Source organism: Schistocerca americana, chromosome 3 (genome assembly GCF_021461395.2).
Source record: "Schistocerca americana isolate TAMUIC-IGC-003095 chromosome 3, iqSchAmer2.1, whole genome shotgun sequence".
In the NCBI taxonomy this organism is placed as follows: domain Eukaryota; kingdom Metazoa; phylum Arthropoda; class Insecta; order Orthoptera; family Acrididae; genus Schistocerca; species Schistocerca americana.
Window position 1 is genome coordinate 572,012,503 of NC_060121.1, and position 23,144 is coordinate 572,035,646.

The 23,144-nt window shown below is 44.7% G+C and overlaps 1 protein-coding gene across 2 annotated transcripts in view; it reads left to right on the plus strand.

Annotated features, from left to right (window-relative positions):
* The window catches only part of LOC124607405 (carboxylesterase 5A-like), a 104,836-nt gene that overhangs the window by 64,068 nt on the left and 17,624 nt on the right, over nt 1-23,144 (plus strand). For both annotated transcript variants that reach the window (XM_047139729.1, XM_047139730.1), the window contains 3 exons: nt 8,952-9,151; nt 14,589-14,739; nt 22,458-22,639. In XM_047139729.1, the coding sequence (XP_046995685.1) occupies nt 8,952-9,151; nt 14,589-14,739; nt 22,458-22,639 (533 nt within the window). The remainder of the gene's footprint in view (nt 1-8,951; nt 9,152-14,588; nt 14,740-22,457; nt 22,640-23,144) is intronic.

Sequence of the window (23,144 nt, forward strand, 5' to 3'; positions counted from 1 at the left end):
AATGGCAGGACGCAGGTTTGAACCGTCGTGTTCCCGAATGCGAGTCCAGTGTGTCAACCACTGCGCTAGCTCGCCCGGTAAACTCGGCTAGGTTGAAAGAATACGTTGAAGGCCTTTACGAGGGGGACTCTTTGTGAGACGATGTGATAGAAGAAGAAATCGTAATCGAAATGGAAGGCATAGGGGATACAGTATTAGAGTGAGAATTTAAAGAAGCTGTGGAAGACTTGAGATCAAACAAGACAGAAGGGACAGATAACACTCCACCGCAGTTCCTAAAATTACTGGGGGATGTGGCATGCAAACGACTTTTGAAGTTGGTGTGTAGAGTACATGAGACTGGTGACGTAGCAATAGATTTCCGGAGAAAATGTACACACAGTTCCGAAGATAGAATGCCAGTAAGTACGAGAACAATCGCACAAGCAGCATAAGAGCTCATGTATCCCAACTGCTGACAAGAAAATATACAGGAGAAAAGATAGACATACGAGACTGTGTTAAATAACGATCAGTTTGGGTTTAGGAAAGGTAATATCCCCAGAGAGGTGGCTCTAACGTTGTACTGCGCAAGAGCCAGGCAGGAACAATAATGTTAGATGACCAAGAACGAAGTGCTCAGACTAAAAGTGTGTAAGACATGGATTTAGGCATTTACCTGAACTGTTCAATTTGTACATAGAAAATGCAATGATATAAATAAAATTCATGTGGAAGGATGGGTTTAAAATTTATGGCGAGAGGATATCAATAATAAGATTCGCTTATAACATTGCTATCTTCGGTCAAAGTTAAGAAGAATTACAAAATCTGTTGAATGGACTCGAGAGTGTAATGAGTATGGAATATGAATTGAGAAATAACAAGAAAAAGACGAAAGTATAAAGAAGCCAGAGAAATGAGAGTAGGGAGGAACTTGACATCAGAACTGGTTATTACGAAGTAGAATTCTTCTATCTTGAAAGCAAAATAACCCTTGACGGACAAGGCATGGAGGAAGTAAAAAGCACAGTAGCACAGACAAAGAGCGCATTTCTTGCCAAAAAGAGTGTAAAACATATGCCTTAAATTGAAGAAGAAATTACTGAGAATGTACATTTGGAGCACGTCTTTCTATGGTAGTGAATCGTGGACTGTGGGAAAACCGGAACGGAGGAGAATCGGAGAATTACAGAAGAATGTTGATAATTAGGTGGACCGATAACGTAAGGAATGAGGGTGTTCTCGGGAGAACCATCGAGGAAAGGAATATACGGAAAACACTTACAAGAAGAAGATACAGGATGGTAGGAGGTGTGTTAAGTCATCAGGCAATATGTTACGTAGTACGAGAGGGAACTGCAGAGGGAAAAGAACGGTAGGGAGAAGACAGAGATTGGAATACATCCAGCAAATAACTGAGAACGTAGGATGCAAGTTCTGAAATCAAGACGTGCAAGAGATAAATTCCTGGCGGGCCCCATAACCAGTCAGAGGGCTGATGACTAAAAAATGTTCGCATGACAAGTGGTTGCAAACGGATGACAGCATCTCGTGCGGCTTGCACTATACTGGAAACATATACTGACTACGATACAAAGTCATAGTCTTCGTAAAAGGAATACTTATGCAACAGCTCCGTCGAAACTATGTACCTGTTTAGTGCGTGTTTGATGTGTGATATTTTCTTTTCAAATCAAGAACAGGCATAATAGGCATTTAGGCACCAAAGTGTTTTCTGCGTTAGTGCAGCGTTATAAAGAACTGACCGTTATTACCTTCTCTTCTTTTAATGGCTGGGGAAAACCGCACACAACAACGGGATTTGTAAACCTATACACGCACATGGTCCACAGAGATTTTTTGTACAGCTTCGAGAATGTTTCGGACGACAACTTTATACACCATACTAACTAATTCAGCGTGTCGAGTGGGGCGCTATTCTAACAGCCAGCTCTGTAACCTCCTTTCTGTTCACTGACGTCGCTGTACAGACGTTTCAGATAGAAAGAACTGAACACATGGATCTTTCGATCGGTGCAAGAGTGGATTAACTTCACTGGCAAGTGCGGGATCAACGTGGCTGGTTCGATTCACGGCCTGGTTGGAGATTTTCTCCAGTCGGGCACTGAGTGTTCTCTGGTAGTCGTCATCATTTCATCATCTTCGAGACGCAGGTCGTCTCAGTGTCGTTACATAAAAAGACTTGTGCCCGGCGGCGAACCGCCACACGAGGGAGAAGTAGATCACCGTCTCTGTTTTCTGTAGCGATGAATACCATATAACAGTATTTTTACCTTTGCGTTTCAAAAATGGTTCAAATGGCTCTGAGCACTATGGGACTTAACATCTATGGTCATCAGCCCCCTAGAACTTAGAACTACTTAAACCTAACTAACCTAAGGACATCACACAACACACAGTCATCACGAGGCAGAGACCTTTGTGTTTCGAATTGTACGTTCGGATAATATCACATTATTGACTTCTTCACTGTTGTCTAAATAATTATACAGGAACACTGGTAACTGGAGTGAAAACCGAATGAATTGTAATTACATGATTAGGATGAGAAACCAAGAGAGACTCCAGGTCTCTTTTACCAAAACACTGCGAAAAAATATTTTTGAAAACATTCGGAACATCGTCGGGAGAGTTCAGGTGAAAGCTTCATACCCTACGAGTTGAGCAAGGAGGCAACATTTGGGATTAAAAGTATTTCTCAACTATTTGTTCATATATGTGAAATTTCTGACTAATCCATACACACTTTTGGAAAATAATTTAGTCTAGTAGAGAAAACGAAGAACCTCAATAACAATTGAAATTATAAAACCTTGTTCGAAGCCTTTAGTAATAATGGAACCTGCGAGATGGCGGCAACACATCAACCGTACATCTGCAGACGACTACAGGTTTGTGTGATATAGGACACTGCAGTTGCTCCTGGTGTGAATACCGTAAAACATCCACAGAAGAGTAAATTTCTAGATGGGAAAAGCACATGCCATTTGCACACATATCTATAAACGTATTTAAGGGCAGAATGGAAAATCGATAGCCAAGCAGCTACGTTGCTTTTGAAGGAAAGAGCGGCGAATATGCAATGTTCTGATGTGGCTAGTAACAAGATACAAGGCTAATTGGTCTTCTACATAATGTCGCGGGCATACTTCCTTTCCACAAAGTGCAGCATGTGCCATTTAAAATATATGTAAACAATGTCTTAACCAATAATTCACATATCTATATCACTAAACGACTATCACTGTTCACGTATCATAATGCGTAGCCGCAATTGCAGGTTGCTTGTCTAACGGTTTCCAAGGCCAACAAAACTGCTTTTCACTGTATATCATGAGTGTCATGTGTTATTGATCCAACTGAAAAATTTAAAATCCTGTCATAAGTTGCTCATTAAAAGGTACAATTTAATGTCAAAGTTGTAACACGTAACCCAGACACTACAATCAGAAATTTTGTACACTACTGGCGATTATACTCGTAATTGCTACACCAAGAAGAAATGCAGATGATAAACGGGTATTCATTGAACAAATATATTATACTAGAACTGACATGTGATTACATTTTTACGCAATTTGGGTCATAGATCCTGAGAAATCAGTACCCAGAACAACCACCTCTGACCGTAATAACGGCCTTGATACGCCTGGACATTGAGTCAAACAGAGCTTGGGTGGCGTGTACAGGTACAGCTGCCCATGCAGCTTCAACACGATATCACAGTTCATCAAGAGTAGTGACAGGTGTATTGTGACGAGCCAGTTGCTCGGCCACCATTGAGCAGACGTTTTCAATTGGTGAGAGATCTGGAGAATGTGCTGGCCAGGGCAGCAGTCGAACATTTTCTGTATCCAGAAAGGCCCGTACATGACCTGCAACATGCGGTCGTGCATTATCCTGCTGAAATGTAGGGTTTCGCAGGGATCGAATGAAGGGTAGAGCCACGGGTCGTAACACATCTGAAATGTAACGTCCACTGTTCAAAGTGTCGTCAATGCGAACAAGAGGTGACCGAGACGTGTAACCAATGGCTCCCCATACCATCACACTGGGTAATACGCCAGTATGACGATGACGAATACGCACTTCCAATGTGCGTTCACCGCGATGCCACCAAACACGCCGCGACCATCATGATGATGTAAACAGAGCCTGGATTCATCCAAAAAAATGACGTTTTGCCATTCGTACACCCAGGTTCGTCGTTGAGAACACCATCGCATGCGCTCCTGTCTGTGACGCAGCGTCAAGGGTAACCGCAGCCATGGTCTCCGAGCTGATAGTCCATGCTGCTGCAAACGTCGTCGAGCTGTTCGTGCAGATTGTTGTTGTCTTACAAACGTCCCCATATGTTGACTAAGGGATCGAGACGTGGCTGCACGATCCGGTACAGCCATGGGGGTAAGATGCCTGTCATCTCGACTGCTAGTGATACGAGGCCGTTGGCATCCAGCACGGCGTTCCGTATTACCCACCTGAACCCACCGGTTCCATATTCTGCTAACAGTCATTGGATCTATACCAACGCGAGCAGCAATGTCGCGATACGATAAACCGCAATCGCGATAGGCTACAATCCGATCTTTATCAAAGTCGGAAACGTGATGGTACACATTTCTCCTCCTTACACGACGCATCACAACAACGTTTTTCACCAGGCAACGCCGGTCAACTGCTGTTTGTGTATGAGAAATCGGTTGGAAACTTTCCTCATATCAGCACGTTGTAGATGTCGCCACCGGCGACAACCTTGTGTGAATGCTCTGAAAAGCTAACCATTTGCATATCATAGCATCTTCTTCCCGTCGGTTAAATTTCGCGTATGTAGCATGTCATCTTCGTGGTGTAGCAATTTTAGTGGCCAGTAGTGTATATGTCTTGAGCCATCCTAAGTCACGCCGCGAAAATTACCCATAATACACTCACCCAGAGTTCAAGAATGAAAGCACTTAGTAGTTTCCAACAGACTTTATAGGTAACTTCAACCAGTACGAATCTTTATGTCGCTGACGCACCCTGCAAAACGAAGGAACGGAAAAAGCTTATCGCTTAGACTGCTGCATGGAATGATATGGGACACTTAATACGTGTAGATACGACTCCGACAGGTGACACGTACGTAAGCATCATGTCTGATCACCTGCATCCATTCATGTCCATTGTGCACTCCGACGGTCTTGGGCAATTCCAGCAGAACAATGCGGCACTCCACAAGTCCGGAATTGCTACAGAGTGGCTCCAGGACACCCTTCGAAGTTTAAACACTTCCGCTGTCCACCAAACTCCCCAGACATGAACATTATTGAGCATATCTGGGATGCCTTGCAACGTGCTGGTCAGAAGAGATCTCAAACGCCTCGTACTCTTATGGGTTTATGGATAGCCCTGAAAGATTCATAGTGTCAGTTCCCACCAACTCTATTTCAGACGTTATTCGAGTCCATGTCACGTCGTGTCGTGGTACTTCTGTGTGTTCACGAGGGTCCTACACGATATTAGGTAGGTGTACCAATTTTTCTGGCTCTTCAGTGTATATACGTATCACAGATGCACGTGAGACCTTAGGAGGTGGATGTAAATAGACAAGTGGCTTAACAAAAAACATACTTAACGAACGATACGAAAAAGGCACAATCAAAAAAACGCCCACAGTGAAGTGACAAGTTCGGTGAAGGGAAGCTTTACAAAACATGCAACGTCAAAGTAGGAAAAAGTAAAAAAAAGAATCGGATTGACCTCCTTTAAGGTTATCTGTCGTACATAAGTGAATACGGGAATAGTGCAGAATGAGAAACAGTTTAAGAAAGTGAACTGTAGTGCAGCGCACGAAATACTACAGAATGCCAAAAGCTGCCAAGTGCAGATGTGAAATGATGCCTTTCGACACCAACAGCTGCTAGTAAGGAGGGAAGGAGCAGAATATGTAAAGAAACACCAATAACCACGGAAGATGCTTTATAAATAAAAGCGAAATGCATCTAGTGTAATTCTTTTTAATTACATTGCAGTCAGATCAAGACCGATAACCTATAGTAACAGATGTTAACAGCTGCTGCGGAAGACGGCGACGCAAGCAGACGTATAACAGAGAATGGCTTACACTTTGTGTTAGCATGTACACAGTTCCAAAGTTATGTTGGACTTAGTGGTATTTAGGGGAGCATAGGTGATTAAAAGATGAAGTGATTCTGAAAACTGGGAGAATGAGTTGTGCCTCATTTTATACTTAGTGTGCAGTGTTTAGGATATGTAAGTTAGGTATTTTAGGCTTGTTTTGTCTTATATATCTACAAGCCGGAAGATTGTGTGTTCATTTGTACGTAAGTTAAATATTTTATGGTTATTTTCGTTTCTGTATCTACACCCTGGAAGACCTTTCAAATGGGGGATGGGAATGATGGGAATTCCATGTTCCCAGCTTGCTGTCTGTCAGGGTGCAGGTGAGAAGAGTCTCGGTAGTGCTCCACCTCTCCACCAAGAGCGAAGTTGTGGTGATTTGGGTGCTCCCAGTGGAAGCTGGAGTAATTTTCATGGGACAGGAAGATGTGATATTCACAAGGCACCAGGGCAGTCTGCAGTTCAGCCTGAATGCTTATAAAATGTACAGAGAGTTAAGACGATTAGAGGATATTTTTGTTTAATCATGGCAAGAGATATAAGGGAAAGATATACTGAAAGAAATGAAGTAAGATGCACCTGTCCATGAATAATTGTGAAGGCACGTGCAGTAGATGGTGGAAGTGGTACAGCACATGGTGTGTCAATGAGAAAGAGGTTGGTTAGACACAGGTGGAAGAAGACTGAAAACGGTTTTGGATCTGGGGATGTCGGTGAAATCGAGGAATTAAATGTCACAATAGAGAGAGGTAATATTGTGTTGAAGGGGAATAAATTTACCATGGAATGACACATCACACAGTTAACCAGTCTGGAGCAAGGGCTACTGGATAAAACACACACGCACGCACACAAACACATACTTGCATCCACACATATACACACTCACACACACACACACACACACGCACACACTCAAACACAGATATTGTCAAGTGGGAACTGAAAGTTGTACTGGCCTGGGTGGATACACTAGATATGTGCAGAATGGCGATAGAAAGATAGATGCAGTCCTTAACAAATAACTTATGAGATGCACACGTGGTGGTGACAAAGTTGCAGGATGCAGTTTTACATGTTGTGCCTGGGCAACTGAGTCCACCTTTGTTAACGCTGGATCAGTTGCTGATAGACCTGTGGAAAGTACAGAAGGAGTTGCAGATAAATTTATCATCGAACCAAACGACTCAAACCTATCACTGCGTTACAACATAGCAACTGCTGAGATTAAACGGATCTAGTACGATTGTACGTATTAGTCCGATTTCTAGTTAACAATGAGTGAGCACAGTTATAGTGGGAAACCTTTGGAAAGTTAGTCCAAGTTAAAACAAAGGAGGTATTGCTGATCTCAGATGACAGTAATAGTCAAGCATTATTGTCAGTAACTGAACTCATACACTGTCAAAGTGCTGGGTTATAATCTATTCAACTTTGGCGATGCATACAGGCATCATAAAGTGGGAGATGCAGTTATACTTAGAGAGGACAGGTCAGATTTGCCTACATGACATCCTGTAGCCGCGATCCTACTTTTAGCAAGGGGGTCCAAATTGGATTTATTCTGTGAACGAAACATATTTGGAATGTCCCTAGCCAAGGGGTGTATCAGAGAGTATTGAGATACATACTTTGCAAATAACAGCTGTCTGTTTATTAACATGAAAAGAAAATATTAACATGAAAAGAAAACTAAGTAGAGCTACTAAGGAAGCTTGATAACAACTGAAATGTCGATCCTTGATGATTTCTAGCAGGTGCTCATTAAGACGAACTCCATCAACGTCGAAGTGGCGAGGAGTAGAGAAGATAAGTAACGACACAGTCTCACTACGCTGGGAGTTCTTGGGACTTGGCTGATGAGCAGCTAGGTACCATGAGGATACATTCCCATGAGATGATGGCACATAAGCAGTCAGGACGTAGATTCAGCAAAGCGACGTCCTCTGTAGTGGCTGGCGGAACTTCAGCATCGTACGGGCCTCACGGCGAGGGTGAGACGTCGCCTTGATGGCAGTAGCTGTGGCAAGCAGTTGGTCTGTAGTGTAGACTCACAGTGGCTAATGATTGGTCGGGGCCCAGCGCATAACTGGCTGTCAATGTGCGAAGCGGCGTATTAAGTACATGTCACGTGGACATGTCACCACGCAGTAGCGAAGAGATGCCTACGAGTACAGCGCAGTATAGTGTAACCTGTACATTGCTCTGAGGTGAGGTATGATCGTACGTAGCCTGCAAACTTATGCACTGGTCTGGTGGCCGAACGTCCAGGAGCGCAATCCTGCATACATTGCAATAGCAACAAACTACAATGAGCTCCGATGTCGTCATATAAGAACTTTTCACACGTTACAGTCAACTGAACGCTCGTGTCTTTCAGCGCCTTCAACATTTGCTCACATCTCGGGAAACAGGTACAATAGTGATTCTAAAATTTGGTTCTCTGAGAATCCCGTGGTAATAAATGTCTTATACGATTTGTGTACGACGTTTTCTGGGTGATCAGGAAGTTATTAAAAATTAATGTTTACAGAGCACTGCTATCATTATTATCTTTGATACATCGTATGAAAAAAATTAATAAGGTATACAAGAACGATCGGTTATCGCTCAAACTCGGCATGCAGCTGATCACAGTTCTTTGGTGCTGTATTGAGTAAACTGTCTCAGATGTACACAAAATAAAACAAATTTTACTGTATCCATTATCCTGAATTTCAAATGTTAGATATGGACACTGTAACTGCAAGAAAAAGTTGTAGCTGCCTCGTGAATCTCATGTTTAGACATTTTATGTTTCCTGTTGACATACATCCTAATTTGTACAGGACTCTTCTCAAGGGTCATCATCCAGAGCGGCAACTTCATTGGACACCCAAACCCCTTGGAGTACGCTCGCTGGAACTCTTTCCGACTGGGTGCCATCCTTGGTTTAGAAACAAATAATTCACAGGAGCTGGTTGAATTCCTCCGTTCTCGCGACACGGCGGATCTTGTCGTGGACAACTCAGTCATCCTGACAGATGAGGTATGTTCCTTGTTGCCAGCAGCGATAAACACACTCACACACATATACACACACACACACACACACACACACACACACACACACACACACACACACACACACGTACCACCTTCGTCAGATGCAGTGAACGCTGAAAGTCTCCTACAAAATGCTAACTAGATACCACAACAGATTCACTCTTGTTTCAGTTGGTTTCCGGTTCAAAAATGGTTCAAATGGCTCTGAGCGCTATGGGACTTAACATCTGTGGTCATCAGTCCCCTAGAACTTAGAAGTACTTAAACCTAACTAACCCAAGGACATCACACACATCCATGCCCGAAGCAGTATTCAAACCTGCCACCGTAGCGGTCGCGCGGTTCCAGACTGTAGCGCCTAGAACCGCTCGGCCACCTCGGCCGGCTTGCTTTCCGGCATACACGTATGCTGTCACAGCAGATGCTTAAGTGTCCCACGACTCCTCAAGTGATTTTCTTTGATATTTCGAGCATCACATTCAGTGAGCGGAGGTACATATGAATGATGGCATCTTCCGTATCTCAGAAACGGGAATTTGTTCTCCAATGTGCAGCTGTTGGGCGGATTGTTGTTGTCCAATAGTGAACTGGCATATATTTTCGTGACCTGTCTATCCACTGTTAAAACCTGCAGTCATCGACAGCGAAACTTTTCATCACATTGTTCCTGTTGATAACTCTTCACAGGAGCATGTGAAGTCCTCATACCTCCACAACTGGTACCTGAGACAGAGTATGTCTCATGAAGTGCCCACGTAACATATGGCATCAAATGTACTGGTATCGCTCGTCTTGTCCAATCTACACTCGTTTCTGACACAGGCAAAATATGTTGTTTTAAACAGGCTGGTCTTTCACTCGGGAATGGAGTCTACAGTCTCCATCCCTCCATCCTTACTTAGGTTTCCATTGGCTTCTTTAAATTACTTCAGACGTATGTGAAGATATTACGTAACATAAGGCCATTTCGACAACATGCCGCATCTTTACCAGACTAAAAGGTAAGTAAGAATGAATTACTTTGTCATTTTCATTTAAAATAAACACATCAAGAAAAGTTTTGTATCACCCCGGTTCCCAGAACTCCTGAAGAAAGGCGTTGACTATGGATATTGTATCACAGACACAGTCCCAAAGACGTAAATAACCATGCATGAATAGCGCTTATTAGACGGAGTGAGTCCGCCAGTCGATCAGTTCCAATCATTCCACCAGGAAGGAGGTAAACGGCTCGTGTTGTCTGTAGTTGCCATGCCTAGATAGTCAATAGCGCGGTTCGATAACGTCTGCATGATTACTTTGCGCCAGGAGGGCTCTCAACCACGAAAGTGTCCAGGCGTTTCGCAGTGAACCAAAGCGATGTTGTTCGGACATGTAGGAGATACAGAGAGAGACACGAACTGTCGATGACATGCCTCTCTCAGGCTGCCCAAGGGCTACTACTGCAGTGGATGACAGCTGCCTACGGATTATGACTTAAAGGAACCCTGACAACAACGCCACCATGCTGGATAACACTTTTCGTGCAGCCACAGGACGTCGTGCTACGACTCAAACTGTGCGCAACAGGCAGCATAATGCGCGACTTCACTCCCGACGTCCATGGCGAGGTCCAACTTTGCAACCACGACCCCGTGCAGCGCGGTACAGATGTGTCCAACAACATGCCGAATGGACTGCTCAGGATTGGCATCACCTTCTCTACACCGATGAGTGTCGCATATTCCTTCAACCAGACAATCGTCGGGGACGTGATTGAAGGCCACCCGGTCAGGCTGAACGCCCTAGACACACTGTCCAGCGAGTGCTGCAAGGTGTAGGTTCTATGCTGTTTTGGGGTGGCATTATGTGGGGCCGACGTACGCCGCTGGTTGTCATGGACGGCGCCGTAACGGCTGTACGATACATGAACGCCATCCTCCGACCTATAGTGCAACCATATCGGCAGCATATTGGCAAGCCATTGGTCATCATGGACGACAAATCGCGCTTCCATTGTGCACATCTTGTGAATGACTTCCTTCAGGATAACGATATCGCTCTACTAGAGTGGCCAGAATGTTCTCCAGACATGAACCCTATCGAAAATACCTGGAATAGATTGAAAACGGCTGTTTATGGACAACGTGATCCATTAACCGCTCTGAGGGATCTACGCCGGATCGTCGTTGAAGAGTGGGCCAATCTGGACCAATAGTGCCTTGATGAAATTGTGGATAGTATGCCACGACGAATACAGGCATGCATCAATGCCAGAGGACGTGCTACTGGGCATTAGAGGTACCGGTGTGTACAACAATCTGGACCACAAGCTCTGAAGATCTCGCTGTATGGTGGTACAACATGCAATATGCGGTTTTCATGAGCAATAAAAAGGGCGGAAATGATGTTGATCTACATTCCGATTTTCTGTACAGGTTCTGGAACTCTCGGAACTGAGGTGATGCAAAACCCCTTTTTTGATGTGTGTATAATAACATGACGTGTCGAGCATGCTTATAAGACTGATTCACTGATGAACTGAATAAAATTATTACTACTACTGCTTCTACTACTATTTCTCTTGATGCAGCTGCTGCTATTATATCTGGGCCCATAATAAATAAAAGCCCCACAAAGAACTTTTAACATCACATTAGTAGCCTTACCCATTATAAATGCCGGCCAGAGTGGCCGCGCGGTTCTAGGCGCTACAGTCTGGAACCGCGCGACCGCTACGGTCGCAGGTTTGAATACTGCCTTGGGCATGGATGTGTGTGATGTCCTTAGGTTAGTTAGGTTTAAGTAGTTCTAAGTTCTAGGGGGCTGATGACCTCCGCTGTTAAGTCCCATACTGCTCAGAGCCATTTGAACCCATTATACACCTTGACATCGACTCTGTCCAGGGCCCACGGAAAATGAATGTCTCTTATCTTTGGCATGTGTTACTGAGAGATTTCATGTATTTAAGTGCGCAATAATTAAGAATTATTACACTGGTGTGAAATAGTAACTCTCTCCCTATTGGGGATGGTCGCAGGAACTCGTAATACCTGAGTGTAACGTAGTTTGACGGACGCCAGAGGACACATATATCCTTGGTCCCCTACTGCAAGGTCTGATATTATCCCACTCATGTGACACAGAACCATTGCATCGGCCATGGTGACAGTGGCACGCTGTGTGAAGACTGCAGCTAACTGCTCACCTCGGAAGGTAGTTTTAACTTAAGTAAGGTCAGCAGCAGTACACTTATTGGAACTGGATCTCCCCAACAATGCTGGTACACTTACTAAATGAATGTACTACATTTTCTGATATTTAAGATGTTTTTGGTGTCCACTAGGATGTACATACAACTGAGAAAAGTTTTTGAAATGCCATATCAAAACTTATGTAGAAGACACTCTGAAGTTGCTTCAGGATCTTATGTTCAAATGTGTGTGGATTTGTTAGGGGCTGAACTATTGAGGTCATTGGTCCTCAGACTTACACACTGCTTAAACTAACATATGTTAAGAAAACACACACATCCATACCCGATGGAGGACTCGAACCTCCGGCGGGAGAGGCCGCGCAGTCCGTGACATGGCACCTCAAACCAGGCGGCCACTCCGCACGGTAGGACCTTACCTTTGTTGCCAGAAGGTCCTTTATGTCACATAGCAAGGCATGTACTGTACAGTCTTATCAATCTTATACCATCATAAAATCCTTGTCAATGAGTAACTAACCATCTACACATTCCTAGAGTGAGTAACTCATTTATATACACTCCTGGAAATTGAAATAAGAACACCGTGAATTCATTGTCCCAGGAAGGGGAAACTTTATTGACACATTCCTGGGGTCAGATACATCACATGCTCACACTGACAGAACCACAGGCACATAGACACAGGCAACAGAGCATGCACAATGTCGGCACTAGTACAGTGTATATCCACCTTTCGCAGCAATACAGGCTGCTATTCTCCCATGGAGACGATCGTAGAGATGCTGGATGTAGTCCTGTGGAACGGCTTGCCATGCCATTTCCACCTGGCGCCTCAGTTGGACCAGCGTTCGTGCTGGACGTGCAGACCGCGTGAGACGACGCTTCATCCAGTCCCAAACATGCTCAATGGGGGACAGATCCGGAGATCTTGCTGGCCAGGGTAGTTGACTTACACCTTCTAGAGCACGTTGGGTGGCACGGGATACATGCGGACGTGCATTGTCCTGTTGGAACAGCAAGTTCCCTTGCCGGTCTAGGAATGGTAGGACGATGGGTTCGATGACGGTTTGGATGTACCGTGCACTATTCAGTGTCCCCTCGACGATCACCAGTGTTGTACGGCCAGTGTAGGAGATCGCTCCCCACACCATGATGCCGGGTGTTGGCCCTGTGTGCCTCGGTCGTATGCAGTCCTGATTGTGGCGCTCACCTGCACGATGCCAAACACGCATACGACCATCATTGGCACCAAGGCAGAAGCGACTCTCATCGCTGAAGACGACACGTCTCCATTCGTCCCTCCATTCACGCCTGTCGCGACACCACTGGAGGCGGGATGCACGATGTTGGGGCGTGAGCGGAAGACGGCCTAACGGTGTGCGGGACCGTAGCCCAGCTTCATGGAGACGGTTGCGAATGGTCCTCGCCGATACCCCAGGAGCAACAGTGTCCCTAATTTGCTGGGAAGTGGCGGTGCGGTCCCCTACGGCACTGCGTAGGATCCTGCGGTCTTGGCGTGCATCCGTGCGTCGCTGCGGTCCGGTCCCAGGTCGACGGGCACGTGCACCTTCCGCCGACCACTGGCGACAACATCGATGTACTGTGGAGACCTCACGCCCCACGTGTTGAGCAATTCGGCGGTACGTCCACCCGGCCTCCCGCATGCCCACTATACGCCCTCGCTCAAAGTCCGTCAACTGCACATACGGTTCACGTCCACGTTGTCGCGGCATGCTACCAGTGTTAAAGACTGCGATGGAGCTCCGTATGCCACGGCAAACTGGCTGACACTGACGGCGGCGGTGCACAAATGCTGCGCAGCTAGCGCCATTCGACGGCCAACACCGCGGTTCCTGGTGTGTCCGCTGTGCCGTGCGTGTGATCATTGCTTGTACAGCCCTCTCGCAGTGTCCGGAGCAAGTATGGTGGGTCTGACACACCGGTGTCAATGTGTTCTTTTTTCCATTTCCAGGAGTGTAGATATCATATGAGGTAAAACGAAGATGAGACCTTCAGACCGAAAAAAAGCGAAGTGAGGCTGTTCTTTGTATGTGCACTTGGGCTGTCACTCCAGAAAGTTAACCTACCAAATGTGTTTTCCTTTTTCGTATACATGTTTCAGACAGCAAATTTTATCCCATTAAATAAGACACATAATATCTAATGTAATCAATAAAGGATACTTTTAAAGTGAAATTAAAGAATACTTGCTGTTTGATCCCAGCTGAAGGTCTTATACATCTATGAAGTGTGGTCACCACACGTCGAACCAGATCTCGACGGTTCCTTCCTCGCGGAGTCATCAATTCAGACGTTCATCGACGGCCGTTTCCACAGAGTACCCATCATGACAGGAGTCACTTCCGGAGAGCTGGGTGAGTACTTTGGTGTTACAATTTCAGTGTTAATTATTACCACGTGAATCAATTCCATAGATTATCACTCCTCGCTGAGGTAGTGAATATTGCATTGTAGGTTGAAGAATAACTCATTTTCCATGTCGCTGATCTGAGGCTGTATATGCTATTGCAGATACGTTGCATTGTAGGTTGAAGAATAATTGATTTTCCATGTCGCTAATCTGAGGCTGTATATCCTATTGTAGAAACATTTGTGCCATTACAAGAGTTAAGTTTCGCACATACAACGTCTGCAAGAAAAAAAATTACACCGATCACCTTGCCAAGGAACTATCGGCCACCTTGTATTAATAAGCTACTGCTTTTATGCCTTTGCGCTGGCAGATAGTTCATCAAAATTAATCAAGTGTCAACAGATGAGCAGCTTACTGCAGACATGTCCTTGGACCATGTCGTAAAATGTGTATGGAATGTCACTCGCCGTGACTTTGTGCGATTACTCAATACAGCATGTTACAAAATGTCAGTTTTCACAAATCTGTATCTTCTACATTCTACATTAATTTAGATGGTATTTGGGGCGAATTTTAACTTACACATCGAAACAAAAGTTTCTCTTGGCACCAGTTGTAATTTGCCAATTAATGTGATTCCCAGTAGTTGTCCTTCTGGTGCAGCTAGCTCCTTCATAAGCCAATGTGCGATGATTCGAGATGGCGATAAAACAGGAACAAAAACTTTACATCTATATCGGGAGCGTAACCTCAATGAAGGCTTAGTGATAAGGGGAAAGCATATCTCAAATTGCACCATAGAACTCCAGGTCTACCGTCTTTCACTTTGTTTAATTTGTTGTGGTGGGTTGTGAATTATTCTGTCCATGTGCCTCCAATTGGAACAACTTTAGATCAGCTACAATAGCGTATAGTAGCAGAAGTAAATGCAATAACTCCAAACCTGCTCACGAGATTCACTGTGGACTGAATGCTTGTGATACACCCGCTGGAGTATATGTTAAACATTTATGAAAGATGAGTGTAAGATTTCATTTTAAACGTAATTGTGAAGGGTTCCTCAATGTCTTGTGTTTAAAACTTTTCCTCATAGTTTCACCTGTTATGTGTTTGACGTATGTATTGAACACACCTCCTGCTCCTCCAGCTCCTCCTCGTCTCTGTGTCCATCTCATCCTCTCACTCTCTGTCTTCATTCTCCTTCCCCACTCTTTGTCCATTTCCTCCACCACACACCCTGACCTTATTTGCCTCCCCCTCCTTTGGATGATATCCTATCCCTTCTCTCTTACTGTCCCTACATCCCCCTGTTCCTTGTCCCCATTATTACCGCCCCTGTACACCTACACCTGCCTCAAGCGGCTCCTCCCTCCTGCCATCGTTGACAGAACCGAGTGCGGACCTTTGGCGCAGAGCCGGGTGGAGGGTCTGAATCAGAGGCTCAGACGGTTTTGCGACCGTGTTGGCTGCAGATTCCTTGACTTGCGCCATAGGGTGGTGGAGTTTCGGGTTCCGCTGAATAGGTCAGGAGTTCAGTACACTCAGCTAGCTGCTACACGGGTAGCGCAGGCTGTGTGGCGTGGACTGGGCGGTTTTTTAGGTTAGAAGGCCTCGGGAAAGTACGGGGTGGGCTGCAACCTCAAAGGGTGCATGGCAAATACAGGACGTGCTTGGATCAAGGAACAGTCGGAATTGTAGTTCCTCAATGGTACCCGACTACCATACCAAAAATCAGTAAAAGACCTTGGAATAATCTTGGATGAACACCTAAACTGGGAGGAACAAACAGTCACAGCTCTCCTCCCTACATGCAATTCAAAAATTTAGAAAAATATTTCCAACCCATGTTAAACAAAAATTAGTCCAAACACTAGTCTTGCCTAATCTTACTACTGTGATGTAGTTCAACACGGCACAAATAGTGAAAAGTCGAGCTGCCTCGAGCTAGTGATGAATGCTTGCGTTAGATACGTATGCAATATACGGTTGTATGATCATATCAGTCCTTCATACTCCCAGCTAGGTCGGATGCGCCCACATAAGGCACGCGATCTCCACACGATGTGCTTACGTGATCGATTTCTTAGCCACTGGTGCCCCCAATACTTATCTTCTCACATTAAACACCTATCATCATTCCACAACCGCAATACCAGATCGGATACGTCTAGCATCTTGGCTGTACCTTTACATAACACAAAATCTTTCTCCATGTCATTCTCCATCTCAGCCATACGACTATGGAACGCGCTCCCCTGTGATCTGCGTCTTATCCAGAACCACTAAACATTCAAGAGGGAACTCAAGACTTACATATTAGGGACGGTATAGCCACCATTGTTGTGCCACTCTCGTCTCTTTCTTTCTCCTCTCCATCATAGCTTCGAATTTTACCATTCTTTTTCGCTTTCTCTAACCTATCTACCTCTTCTATATCTCATTCACCCCATTCTATCGTCTTATGTCTCTGCTTGGTGAGAATAACTCACAAGCTGCAAGAATATAACGAGAAAATTCCCAACTAGCAATAGGACTGACACTCATAAAAGTAAAATATGTTTACTTTCATATACATAGTCATTAGTATTATTATTATTATTATTCTTGATTGTTATAATTATTTTCTGATTGTTATAATTATCATTGTACTACTTTTATAATCTCTATTTTTTTTCTTTAACATTAATACTGTATAACATGTTATATGTCCTTAATGTTCTGTAGAAACTGAAATTTGTTGAATCTGAGTATGCCTGGTTAGGTGTAAGAGAGGGCCTGGAGGCCCTAATCTTGTCAGGTAAAATAAATGCATAAATAAATAAATAAAATAAATTGTTGTACTTGTGCTGGGAAAGTACCTGAGCTTCAAGCGCTAATAGAAAGCACAGAAGCTGAAATCGTTATAGGTACAGAAAGCTGGCTAAAGCCTGAAATATGTTCTGCAGAAATTTTTACGAAGTCTCAGACGGTGTTCAGGAAAGATAGATTAGGCAGAACTGGTGGTGCAGTGGTTTATGTTGTAGTGAAGTCGAAGTAGATACTCCGTGCGAATTGGTATGGATGGACGTTATACTTAACAGCCGAACTAAGTGAATAATTGTCTCCTTCTACCGACCCCCAGACTCCGATGATATAGTTGCTGAACAGTTCAGAGAACATTTGAGTCTCGTAACAAATAAATACCCCACTCATACGGTTATAGTTGGTGGGGACTTCAACCTTCCCTCGATATGTTGGAAAAAATACTTGTTCAAAACCGGTGGTAGGCAGAAAACATCTTCCGAGATTGTCCTAAATGCTTTCTCCGAAAATTATTTCGAGCAGTTAGTCCACGAACCCACGCGAATTGTAAATGGTTGCGAAAACACGCTTGACCTCTTTGCCACAAACAATCCAGAGCTAATAGGGACCATCATGGCTGATACAGGAATTAGTGATAATAAGGTCGTTGTAGCTAGGCTCAATACCGTTTCTTCCAAATCCACCAGAAACAAACGCAACATAATTTTATTTAAAAAAGCGGATAAAGTGTCACTAGAAACCTTCCTCAGAGACGATCTCCATTCCTTCCGAACTGACTATGCAAATGTAGACGAGATGTGGCTCAAATTCAAAGATGTAGCAGCAACAGCAATTGAGAGATTTATACCTCATAAATTGGTAAGAGATGGAATTGATCCCCCATGGTACACAAAACAGGTCCGAACGCTGTTGCAGAGGGAACGGAAAAGGCATACGAAATTCAGAAGAACGAGAAATCCCGAAGATTGGCTAAAATTTACAGACGCGCGAAATTTGGCACGGACTTCAATGCGAGATGCCTTTAATAGGTTCCACAACGAAACATTGTCTCGAAATTTGGTAGAAAATCCGAAGAAATTCTGGTCGTATGTAAAGTACACAAGCGGCAAGGCGCAGTCAATACCTTCGCTGCACAGTGCCGATGGTACTGTTACCGACGACTGTGCCGCTAAAGCGGAGTTATTGAACGCAGTTTTCCGAAATTCCTTCACCAGGGAAGACGAATGGAATATTCCAGAATTTGAAACACGAACAGCTGCTAGCATGAGTTTCTTAGAAGTAGATACCTTAAGGGTTGCGAAGCAACTTAAATCGCTTGATACGGGCAAGTCTTCAGGTCCAGATTGTATACCGATTAGGTTCCTTTCAGATTACGCTGATACAATAGCTCCCTACTTAGGAATCATATACAACCGCTCGCTGACCGATAGATCTGTACCTACAGATAGGAAAATTGCGCAGGTCGCACCAGTGTTTAAGATGGGTAGTAGGAGTAATCCATCGAACTACAGACCTATATCATTGACGTCGGTTTGCAGTAGGGTTTTGGAGCATATACTGTATTCAAACATTATGAATCACCTCGAAGGGAACGATCTATTGATAGGTAATCAGCATGGTTTCAGAAAACATCATTCTTGTGCAACGCAGCTAGCTCTTTATTCGCACGAAGTAATGGCCACTATCGACAGGGGATCTCAAGTTGATTCCGTATTTCTAGATTTCCGGAAAGCTTTTGACACCTTTCCTCACAAGCGACTTCTAATCAAGCTGCGGGCCTACAGGGTATCGTCTCAGTTGTGCGACTGGATTCGTAGTTCGTAGTAATAGACGGCAAATCATCGAGTAAAAGTGAAGTGATATCAGGTGTTCCCCAGACAAGCGTCCTGGGACCTCTGCTGTTCCTGATCTATATAAATGACCTGGGTGACAATCTGAGCAGTTCTCTTAGGTTGTTCGCAGATGATGCTGTAATTTACCGTCTAGTAAGGTCATCCGAAGATCAGTAGAAAAGATTGCTGTATGGTGTGGCAGGTGGCAGATGACGATAAATAACGAAATGTGTGAGGTGATGCACATGAGTTCCAAGAGAAATCCGTTGAAATTCGATTACTCGATAAATAGTACAATTCTCAAGGCTGTCAATTCAACTAAGTACCTGGGTGATAAAATTACGAACAACTTCAGTTGGAAACACCACATAGATAATGTTGTGGGGAAGGCGAAGGTTGCGTTTCGTTGGCAGGACACTTAGAAGATGGAACAAGTCCACTAAAGAGACAGCTTACACTACACTCGTTCGTCCTCTGTTAGAATATTGCTGCGCGGTGTGGGATCCTTACCAGTTGTGATTGACGGAGGACATCGAAAGGGTGCAAAAAGGGCAGCTCGTTTTGTATTATCACGTAATAGGGGAAAGAGTGTGGCAGATATGATACGCGTGTTGGGATGGAACTCATTAAAGCAAAGACGTTTTTCATCGCGGCGAAATCTATTTACGAAATTTCAGCCGCCAACTTTCTCTTCAGAATGCGAAAATACACTCCTGGAAATGGAAAAAAGAACACATTGACACCGGTGTGTCAGACCCACCATACTTGCTCCGGACACTGCGAGAGGTCTGTACAAGCAATGATCACACGCACGGCACAGCGGACACACCAGGAACCGCGGTGTTGGCCGTCGAATGGCGCTAGCTGCGCAGTATTTGTGCACCGCCGCCGACAGTGTCAGCCAGTTTGCCGTGGCATACGGAGCTCCATCGCAGTCTTTAACACTGGTAGCATGCCGCGACAGCGTGGACGTGAACCGTATGTGCAGTTGACGGACTTTGAGCGAGGGCATATAGTGGGCATGCGGGAGGCCGGGTGGACGTACCGCCGAATTGCTCAACATGTGGGGCGTGAGGTCTCCACAGTACATCGATGTTGTCGCCAGTGGTCGGCGGAAGGTGCACGTGCCCGTCGACCTGGGACCGGACCGCAGCGACGCACGGATGCACGCCAAGACCGTAGGATCCTACGCAGTGCCGTAGGGGACCGCACCGCCACTTCCCAGCAAATTAGGGACACTGTTGCTCCTGGGGTATCGGCGAGGACCATTCGCAACCGTCTCCATGAAGCTGGGCTACGGTCCCGCACACCGTTAGGCCGTCTTCCGCTCACGCCCCAACATCGTGCATCCCGCCTCCAGTGGTGTCGCGACAGGCGTGAATGGAGGGACGAATGGAGACGTGTCGTCTTCAGCGATGAGAGTCGCTTCTGCCTTGGTGCCAATGATTGTCGTATGCGTGTTTGGCATCGTGCAGGTGAGCGCCACAATCAGGACTGCATACGACCGAGGCACACAGGGCTAACACCCGGCATCATGGTGTGGGGAGCGATCTCCTACACTGGCCGTACAACACTGGTGATCGTCGAGGGGACACTGAATAGTGCACGGTACATCCAAACCGTCATCGAACCCATCGTTCTACCATTCCTAGACCGGCAAGGGAACTTGCTGTTCCAACAGGACAATGCACGTCCGCATGTATCCCGTGCCACCCAACGTGCTCTAGAAGGTGTAAGTCAACTACCCTGGCCAGCAAGATCTCCGGATCTGTCCCCCATTGAGCATGTTTGGGACTGGATGAAGCGTCGTCTCACGCGGTCTGCACGTCCAGCACGAACGCTGGTCCAACTGAGGTGCCAGGTGGAAATGGCATGGCAAGCCGTTCCACAGGACTACATCCAGCATCTCTACGATCATCTCCATGGGAGAATAGCAGCCTGCATTGCTGCGAAAGGTGGATATATACTGTACTAGTGCCGACATTGTGCATGCTCTGTTGCCTGTGGTTCTGTCAGTGTGATCATGTGATGTATCTGACCCCAGGAATGTGTCAATAAAGTTTCCCCTTCCCGGGACAATGAATTCACGGTGTTCTTATTTCAATTTCCAGGAGTGTATTTTGTTGAGCCCAACCTACATAGGTAGCAATGATTATCAAAATAAAATGAGAGAAATCAGAGCTCGAACAGAAAGGTTTGGGTGTTCGTTTTTCCCGCGCGCTGTTTGGGAGTGGAATGGTAGAGAGATAGTATGATTATAGTTCTATGAACCCTCTGCCAAGCACTTAAATGTGAGTTGCAGAGTAGTCATGTAGATTTAGATGTACCCACTTCCTCCTCCACCTCACTCTACTCATCCCCATATTTGTCTCGTCCCTAGCCAAGCTCAATAGCATATGTAGCTCCTAAAGCACGCTTCAATAAATTGTGATGATACTACTCCAATACAAGAGACCTGTCATGAAGGGCAGCCTACATATTGGGCCTCATAAAACCGTCTCTTGCCCTGTCATGTAGGCTGCCATGCAGAGCAGGATGATTGGGCAGGCTGATACTGTTCCCACACAACACATTGATATGCAGGGACCCTACAGTGCTGATATGTCTGAGATCTGTGACTTTTTTGCCAGATCTGATTGATATTAACCCAGGGTTTTGGGATGAGATGCCAGACACGCACATGTACACTCACATAGACACACACTCTGCTGTATGTGTATAAAATTTGTATGTAAGAGGTTTACCTTTGAAAAACTTGATAATTCTTTTGAAAATAAAAATGGTGTAGTACCATCCCTAAGATCAAATTCATCCAAAATTTCTATATTCGTTCATGTACAGTCAATAGTCCTGTCGTAGAACTGTATGAATCTCTGAAATAAAACTATTTGTTAGCTACCACTGAATGAATCGATATTTATTAAACTTGTCACACTAAAAGAACTCCGCAGAAACCAGTCTCATAACACGTGATGACACTGCCCCTTGGAAATTTAATAACTCGTATTTCCTTTTTAGTAGATCTAGTAGAGTTATATCGCACCGATAGTCTAAAGGGCATCACTTAACTATTGTTATCTGGCAGGTTACAAAATGGTTAACGACACAGAGAAAGTGGAGATACTCAACAACCAATTTGTCAAGTCGGTGGCACCCTGTTTGCACCTTGCTACTGCACAGCAGCAGCAGGAGGCAGCTCACAAAATGAGGGAGTTCTACTTCGGTAATGGCACTGTCTCTGTGGACAATCCTGACCCTGTTGTGGACGTAAGTAAACCAGAAGCTTTTTCTCAGTCTATAGGCAAGTCTGCCAACCGGAATACTAGTTTATTGAGAAAGGTCACCTTCCCTACTTGGTATATGCTCTATTACGGTTCCTTCTACTAGTACCAATCCACATTTATTTGATATTGCGGAAGGTTTTATTTCTTGTATTCACTAGAGATCGGTAATATCATGCACTGATGAAAATGTTATAACATGTAACAGTTTTGAAATGTATAATTACAATTAATTTTGTGGTTGATCTTATGCTCCACCTCAAATTTCTTCCACATTTTAACATTATGAAACATACTACATTGATTTCTTTTACGAGCTGCCACCGAAATTCACGTTGGAGACAGAAAACCTATATATATTCTTCTGCATATCTTTTAAATCTTCAGATTGCGTTTTCTTAAGATATAAGCGACCAATTTGATGTTGTATAAAAAGAAGCCTTTCGATGGATAAGTTGTCAAGTGAATGGTCATTGTCATTCACATCCATC